This window comes from Platalea leucorodia (assembly GCF_965183815.1).
Source record: "Platalea leucorodia genome assembly, chromosome: 3".
Taxonomy (NCBI): Eukaryota; Metazoa; Chordata; class Aves; order Pelecaniformes; family Threskiornithidae; genus Platalea; species Platalea leucorodia.
Genome location: NC_138825.1, coordinates 72,558,783 through 72,568,030, shown reverse-complemented (window position 1 = coordinate 72,568,030; position 9,248 = coordinate 72,558,783). Strand labels below are relative to the sequence as shown.

Below are 9,248 nucleotides of genomic sequence, written 5' to 3'. Positions count from 1 at the left end.
AGTTTAGAAAACTAAAAGCCACATCAGGCCTGCAGTATATGCAGTCCTTAGCTGATGTAAAGTATACAGCCCTTAAAGAAAGTATGTTCATTAGTATCAGCAGAGGCCCAGGATGATTATTTTTAAATGCTTTGTAAACTATGGATACAACTGATAGAAGGATGGAGATTCAGAAGAACTGTATGTTAAGGAATTTGGAGGATATACATGTTACGTGCTTGGAATTTTCCTAACCTCTTCATCCCAATCAAACTCTAATGTAGCATCATCTAGCTCTGCTATCGAGAAGAGAGATTTCTGTGCGACCACACTGGCTTTACTAGCATTTCCCAATGCAAAACTCTTCCTTCTGCTAGGATTGCTCACGTGCACCCTCAGCAACGGGCTATGGCTTTCCTTGTTAGTGGCAATCTTAGTGGTCAGTGAGGTTTCCAATTTTGACTCAGGACGTGATGCAAAGGAGAATGTCGACAGTTTGGCTAATGTGCTGGAGCCTACCTTCCCTGTGCTTGGGCCACCAAGCTTCTTCTCTCCCTCCCTGCAGTTTTCAGTGGGTGGAGACAACATGGCATCAAAACTGACATCAGAGCGTACTGTTGCGCTTCCTCTGATGTCCTTCCCTAAGGCCTGACTCTGCTGCTCTTCTCTCCCTTTATTATCAATCGATTGTTTTTCCAAACTATTTTTCCCTAAGCGAGTCAATGTCATCTTGGCTTTCTCAGAGGGGCAGCATTCTTCTGGCAGCTGCTCTCCCTGGAGCTGCTCTCCAGGCTTAAAAATAGTTTCACTCTGAAAAAGAGAAAATTCTTCATTTTTCTTCTCTGAAGAATGATCAAGTTTTGTCCTTGGTCTGAAAGAAAATTTAGCTAGTTTAGCTGCTGGAGGACTTTCACTGTCAAGGATTTCTGGCTCATGGGAACTTACTACCTTTGTTTCCTTCACTACTTGATCTTTACTTCGTTTTCTCATGGAAATTGTTGCAGTTTTTGCTGCTACAGGTACGCTGTTCTTTTCCTCCCCTAGCACAGAATCTGCATCACTTGAAAGATCTGGTAGGCCAGACACAGGTAATACTGAAGGAAGCGCCTTTGCCTTGGGGTCCTGTGTACTTGTAAAGAATCCACGTGACTTCTCCGTGTGCAGTCTCTGCAAGCTTTTAGAAACCCGCTGCGTAATAACTGAATCCTGCACACTAGCACTTGGTGATGCTGGGTCTTGAATAGTTGCTTCTGAAGAACAGCTGTGTTCTTCAGTCCTTTTCCTGCTTACCCTGGAACCTCTCTCCTGTTCCAAAGGAGTATGTGGATTCACAGTTGCTAGTGACTCTCTCGTTCCATTTCCCTTCCTCGGTATTGAAGCACTTCTTTCTTCAGAACAGGATGCTTTACACAGGGTTTTTGAAGCCAAGTTATTTGGAGATATCTTGGACACTGGAGACTTTTTCTGTAAAGTTTCTTCAGGATCAGTGTTGCTCTCTTCCAGGCTGTCAAACCATGCCAGGCTGCCATCATCACCTCTCTTACTATGTTCAATTAAGTTTTTTGGTTTTTTGTTATTACCATCTGCCGGCTTGCATAAGGGTTCTAGATAGACATCCCCTTCACAGTTGCCTTCGGGCAAAGGCGGCTGTGGCCTGGAGTTACTCTCTTGTTGGTTCGAAGGTTCTGACTGAGACATTTGCTTTGACTGCCCAAATGTATCCTTGTTCAAGCATCCTGTAGTAGTACTGAAACTTGTCTCCTCAGGCTGCAGCTGGCATGAATTTTCCTTTTGTAATCTATGGAATGAAAAAAAATTAAGCAACAGTAATTAATTTTTCTTTTTTTTCTTTCTTTATTGCATTAGTGATGCTTAATATGTATGAATGGGGAAAAGCTACAAATAACGTAGGTCTGCACAAAACTGCATTATTAAGTTTCACATATAGCTCCAAACACTGGTGTTGCGGTCTGTGATCTTTCGGCACCTTCTACAGTAAGTAGCAGAATTTAGTGTCCCCAGCAGAAGATAGGCAGATGGTCAGAGAAAGCAACCACCTAAACTTCATTTTCTTGGGAAACAAAAAAACCACCCCAAAACCCCAAACAGCCAGCTTTGCACTACTTGCTAGAGTCCCTTAGGGATTACATATTCTGTAAGCATATCTTCTAGAACAGGAACCTCATTAGATTTTATCCTGAGTAAGGCAAAGCCTCAAACAAGTTATCAGAATGGAAAATCTACATATTATTTGGAATAGTGGTTGGAATAGTGGTTGCTGGTAGTTTTCTCTCACAATCACTATGGACCCAACATGTCAAAAACTCCACATGATAGAGTTGAAAGCATCTCAGATCACCTATAAAACTTAATTACCACTGTTTGTGGCTGTTAATATTCTCAGGGCCCTCCAAAACAACAGAGATGCTAGAATGAGGGTTCCCTCCAATCTCAGTATAGCTGATATTCTGTCTCTTGTACCCAAACATGTAATTTCCAAGGGAGACAGCATTCTACCTTTTGCTAAATACTGATTCTAATCATGAGAGAAGAGCAGCCACATTCTGTCCCCAAAGTGACCATATTAGTGTACATGAAATGATTCCTATGCATTATAAACAGTTCCTCTGCTATATGAGAGAGAAAACACTACATTGACGTATTTTTCAGAATCATTATTATCATCATTTACTAATATGCTTATTCTTAAAATTTTCATGGAAAGTAGCAGAAATTATCTGACTCATCAAGAAGGGCTGAAAGATACATGCTTGTTTCATTCAAATATTGTTTAGGGGAATGCATGGGACAAGTCTTCTAATACAGAATAGGCTGTTTTAAAGAGGACATTCATTTAGTACTCTCTAAGCTGCTTAAGAGGCGGAGAAAAAGAAATTGGCTTAATATGCAGCATAGGGGATTCAGTGGGATATTGGGAAAACCTTTATGAGCATTAGAATGGAGCAATAATGGAAAAGACTACCCAATGGCAATGGAAAATCCTCTTCATTAGAAGGCCTTTGGAGCAGATAACACAAGGCCCTGCCAGGAGCATCAAACACAGACCTGATCCTGTCTTTGTATTTGATCTCCCATCCCATCCTACATTTCTATGATCCCTTATGAACACCTCTGTTTTAAAACTAGCTTTTGTCTGTCTTGGAGATACCCCACTTTCATCTGCTTTTATTGCCTCTGTGGTTATTTAAGATGTCTTTACTGTAAGTTACAAAATAAGTCTGAAATATATTTAAAGGAAAAAGTGTATTTTCCCAGCTGTTCTTATTCCATTAGCTTCAATAACATTAATCTTTTATCTTCCTTTAACAATAAGAAAGTACGAGTTTCTTTAGAGCCTAACCTTATTTCAGGAAACAAATGTTAGGTTTTTTGTATTTTATTTCCTTCCAATCCTAGTGTTTTCCTCTCGGCCTCAGTACGTTAAAAGTTTTCTATTGATAACAGCAAATAGACTTTCCAAAGATTATTGCAGTGAGCTGAAAACTAGAGAAGAGACAGTGAAAATTCCAGCGTGTAAAAAAAAAAATCACTCAGAAGAACAGAACTTTGATTCAGGCTTGTATTTTCCATGAACAGAAAGGGAAGGATCCTGACAAGCCCAACACAAAAGAAGGCTTAAAAAATACGAAGCAGATCTGCTGTATTTTACCAAGCAAGTAACAAAAGGTTATATAAAATTATTTGCTCAGCTACAGAATCTGGCATTTTGACCCTAAGAAGCTCCGCTGAAACTTACATGAGGATAGAATTGAGATATGAGTTGGGAACTGATTAAAATGGTCTCAAATTCTTTGTAAATTCCATAACCCAGAGAGAAATGATCTTGTGGTGACCTCAGAGTGCTACTTTAAAACAACCTCCCTGCTTACCCATGTCCTCTAAAGAACAAGTCCCTTCCCAGTGTCAGATTCTATTTTTAGACCCTCTCCAGATATTATTGTCAAACAATTCTTTTTTGCTATTGAATTATTTTGTTACTCTGCATATTACAACCTGTCAAGTCTTTGTAGCTCTTTGTGCAGAAGATCTTGCAGCTCCAGTCGCTCCAAGATGAGTTCACACTGTGTTCGGTACTGTGCCATTGGATTTTCTGGAAACGAGGTGTGTAAGGCATTGATGCCTCCGAGAAGTGCACCCCCCTATGTCACCAAAGAGATTAAAAAAAAATAGGAAGTTATCTTTATTATTCAGCACCAAATTTAAACAGCAGAGACCATTTTATACAAAATTCTCCCTTAAATATTTTAAAGCTCAAGGTAGCAAATATTCATTGAATAACTGTATTCACACAAATAATCCTATTATTAGGTCTGCTCACACAGGCAAAGTTGTTCATACACATAAAACAATTATATGATCAAGCCTGCAGCTTACTTGTACTGGTTTATTTTTATTTATACAAAAAATGGAAAGTCCACTTAAGGATGGAGAACATCATGACTAAAAATGGAGATTAGGATTAAAGAAGTTTTCCAAATACCTTGTAAAAATTCTGCCTGTGTGAGACACTTTCATAACTGAAGGAGTTCTGATTGATTGCTAAAAGTTTTCATTAGCTTTGCCTAATTATTTAAATGGAAAGACCTGTGTATTAAGGCTTGTCAACACAGGGTAAATTGACCGGCAAAAATATTTCTGAATAGCTCTTTAAGAGTAACTAACTATTCAGGAGTAATTCCAGAGAGCGAGTGATTTTAATCTGGGACAATTTTGCTGTGCCTTGTGAGAAATGAAGTAGTTTTTATTTGGAACAGAGCATCTGCACAAAGTGATTTGTTCCACATCAAGTAATCTAGAATAGCTCTGTAGTTAATTGCTCTTTGGAAAAAAAAAACCCAGACCACAAACCCTCTATTTTGCCACAGATTACCTAGCATTTACCACTCCTGTCTAATCTGTAAAGCTCAATACAACTAATGAACAAGATGCATATCACGTGCTGTGAGAGCAATAGCGAAAGTCAGGAGAGTCTCTAGAATCAGAAATTGCTACATATGGCATCACACGGACCACAGATTTTCATTTGTGGCAATTTCTGGTTCTTCCATTTTGAAATGTTATAATTTAAAAAAAAAATTTACATTGAAAGAACATTCTGGTAGCTAATTAAAGCCCTCTAAAACTACACAGTGCTAAAACTAAGGCTGTCTATGCAACCATTAATGCATCCCGTTGACGTTATCACTTGGGTTTTTTTTCACAGATCACTTCAGGAACAGGACAGATCTGTTCGACATAGAAGCATTAGTCTGTAGCCATGGACAAGGTTGTTGTAGAACATCTCTGCCGTATTTGTTTCAAGGACTGGAAGCTTCATAGTGAATAAAGCAGGGACTGTAGAAAGGAAAGTCCAGTCTCTTGGTTAGGACAGTTAAAGCAGCCAAGGAGAACTAGATTCTGTCTCTGACGCTAAGTTGCAGTTCTTGTGGTTCAGAATGAGCCAGTTAAGCAAAGGTTTTTTAAATCTGTAACTGGGAGCCTGACTGGTGTGGACAGAAGGAAACTGCAGTCAACAGGAAGTGTGCTCAAACACTCAAAGGGCTACTGCTCTGAAACCGGGGCCGTAACCATCTCTCATGGGGTATGCTCCAGTCGACAATTTCTTCTGGATTGTGCATAATTCAGCTCCAGATCATAGAACAGGAGTAGCACCAACCCATCACTTCACAAGGACTGCGTGAAGATAAGTGAATTGATATTTCTGAAATACTCAAATATGCTGGACATTAATTCCACAGAAAAACTCATCAAGAAATTGAGACTTCTACCTTTAGAACAGCAGGTAATAAAACATTGACCAAAACACTGACAAAGGATAGTTGCTTTTGGCTTGAGTATTGTCAACCTGTGATTTAGGGATCCAATGGAAAAAAAAGGAATACATGATTATATATCTTGAGATATATGCCCAAGCAGTACAATTATATCTTGCCCTCACTGACTTTTCAGTGCTTTACTTGGCTATCACGAGTTTCTTTTAAATGGTCCTCTGTGTGTGTGTGAAATGGGGATGGGAAGTGGGACGGGATGGGAAAAAAAAGTGGGATGGGACTTAAGATATCTGTGAAGTTTCATTCCTGTGCTGGTGCTTACATCTCTGAGATCTCTGCCCCTCTGAGATACCATTTTGAGAGGAAGGTAGCCATATGACAAATCCACACACTGTGGAACTGAGGGCAGGAACAGAGGATCTAGAACAGAGAGAGAGAAAAGAACGTATTACAGGGAAAGTCAGCAGAAAGGAAGGGTGTAAAAGTGCCTAAGGATGGGAAGACAAAATGTAAAAAGAAAGTAAAAGGAGAGGGATTGGAAAAGGAATAAAACAAGGACGAAAACATGACCAAGAGAAGGAGGGAGACAATGTTAACAAAGAGGAAATGAGGCAAAGAAAAGATCAAGCCAGGGGGATTAGAGTATGCTCACGAAGACAAAGTAGGAAAGAGAAAAATAAGGGTGAATTAGAGGACAAAACAAACAAAAAACCCCAATGAACTAGGCTGGTGATGAAAATGTGATAGTCCTCCTTCCCAAGAGGGCTCACAAGGAATAACTGAACACTGACCTGAGAACTGTGAACTTTGATTTTATACTGGCAAGAATACAACTTTTCGTAGAAGCTGCAAAGACAGTGTTGAAGACAGCATTTGCTGAGCTGAAAGGAGGCAGCCAGTCCTTCAAGAATGACACAGTCCTTCAAGAAAATCCCCATTTACAACCTCATTCTACAGCCTGACAATTAGGCAGGAAACACAGGATGTATCTATACATAAAGTTATTTTTTATCTCGAGAAGGAAACAATTTCTGAAAATAAACTTTTGCATGTTACTTCTATTTTTTTAAATAAAACAAATAAATCACTATCTTCAAAAATAAACTGTTTCAGTGATTCATTTATACTTTCCAGGAGGAAAGTAAAATTTGGCCTTGAATAGCAGATCTCAAATTTGCAGACTCCTAACAAAAATGAACACACTTGCCTATTTGCTCGTAAGAAGTGAAGAGTGGAGCAAATATGATGAGCATACCAACTACTCCCAGGTAGCCTTTTGCAGTCAAAATTCGGGCAAATTTCTCACTGACTCTTATTAGATAGATGCTTGTTATGCAAACTGCAGCCCTTGGGGGCAGGGCTGTATAAATATGAAAAAGTGACCCACAGTTAAAGCAATTCTTTTACATTTATTTGTGCTGATGAGGTAGAGAGATACACGGATGACAATACACAGTCATTATTATTATTATTATATACATACATTCCACTTTTTGATCTGTTATGAAAAAAAATGAGTATTTCAGATTTCTTATATCCAAAACCATATTGCTTTGAAAATGATGTCCCATCAAATTCCCATGTAGTTAATTACAGGTTTAATTACAGTTAATGAGCACTTATGTGTTATCTTCTGCTGTTTCAACTGGATATGTTAGTACAGCTTCTTATTTTAACTTAGATGCAGTGCTGTCATTGAAAAGCTGAGCTCTTCAAAACAGTGCAAGATGAACTGCAGCACACAGCGAAATAATCTTTTGCTACTTAATAAGGTCAGGCCCTGTAGTATTTTTGAGACAAATTCTATTTGCAGCACTGTGCAGTAGACTATCCGTGGCACAAACTGCAATTAATCTCTCAACCCTCATTGAAAGAACAAGGGAGATCACAAGTGCCTACCTGCCATATGTGACTGTGAATCTATCCTGAAGAACTTTATCTCTGAAAAAGGAGCATATCTACTCCTGCAAAGGTCTTTAAGGTCCATTGAGCTAATGGGTGCTATATAAAATTGTTTTAATTTGAATATATTCATATCAACCTATACAGAAACATAGGAAATGCCATTTTGAATCAGACCAGTCATCTGTGCAGTGGAGAACACCATCTCTGACAGAGCCAAAACCAAATATTTCAGATATGCTAAAAAACGCCATGCATAAAACTTTGGATAATCTGCTTATGGTAATTTTTTTTTCTACTCCAAAGCATGAAGATTTATTTCCCTTAAAAATATTCTATTTGAAGTAATAGTGGCTATATTATTTTCCACATTTTTATTAAAAAAGTCTCTATCAGATTCACATTCTTTTTATTAATTCTAAATGTGTTGCTTTTTCTTTACAGTAAACTAAAATCTAGCCTTCCATATTTTTTCAATGCCTTTTTACATAGAAACACTACACAAATCCACATGATAATTGGAATGCACAATTTTCAGTGTACAGCAACAAAAGTTCTGAGTTTTAGTATCACCACCAACATATTTTAAAATGACCTAATGGCAAAAAAGTGTAGGTCTTGGCAACTGTTCAAAACTTGTTCAAAAAAAATTATTTGGTTCTCTCATACCTAGTTAATGAGTGACAAGATAACATCATGGAAGAAAAACTCATCAGAGGCTATTAAACACAGCGATATAGACACAATTTCTGGCTCAAAAGGTCTTTAAAATGTAGATCACCAAAAGTCAATAGCATGCCAAAAATTCACTTAGACTGAAAAGTCTATTAAAAAAAGGTACCAGGCCTTTATCAACAATCCAGATTTTTCAGTATAACTGCTGTTTAAGGATTTTAATAATCAAGATGGACTAAAAATGACTTGTCAAGGTCTCCGATGACCTACTTTCCATGAGTCCATGAAACCCTCTCCAAAGAGATGAAGGGAGCTGGCATATATCTACATGATAAACTGAATCCCTCAAATGTGGTGTTGCAGCAATGACAATGTCTGCAAGAAACCTTACCTGCATAGAGGATTCCATCACTGATACCACAGTCACAGCATCTTCCAAAGTCACAGTATCCCTAAACATCAACCGGGCATGAGCTATCAAAAATAAATGGGCATAAAACAAGCATTACCAAAGTCAAAAAGCAATTTTTTTGTACTAGAAGGGACAGGATATTTCTTCAAATTTCTTCAGCTCTTCAAACACTTGTGTATGCGCCTAACTTAAACATCAATATAACCCTTTTGATTTTAGTGTCAATTTCAACAGGAATTGGAAGGCTTAGTTTTACTAGTAAAGAATGTAATATGACTTCCAGATTACAGTTAGAGTGACAGTTTGAATAAAGATGCTCAAAATGCTAGAGTTAAAAAATGTAAAGTGCTGGATATCACAACAAAGAGTGTGATATGAAACATCCCTATCTATACAGGTACATGTCATCACCATAAAGTAAAAAATTAAGTCTAATTTTCATCACAGGTCAGAAAAGATTTGATTTCCTCTAACTGGTCTGTGTCACT

General features: G+C 38.1%; 1 protein-coding gene across 1 annotated transcript in view; it reads right to left on the bottom strand.

The window, feature by feature from the left end:
* Positions 1-210: 210 nt before the first annotated feature.
* The window catches only part of MCM9 (minichromosome maintenance 9 homologous recombination repair factor), a gene marked incomplete at both ends in the record, with an annotated part of 47,988 nt that continues 38,950 nt past the window's right edge, over positions 211-9,248 (bottom strand). The window contains 3 exon segments of the mRNA XM_082305901.1: positions 211-1,777; positions 3,994-4,139; positions 8,740-8,822. Coding sequence (XP_082162027.1) covers positions 211-1,777; positions 3,994-4,139; positions 8,740-8,822 — 1,796 coding nt within the window.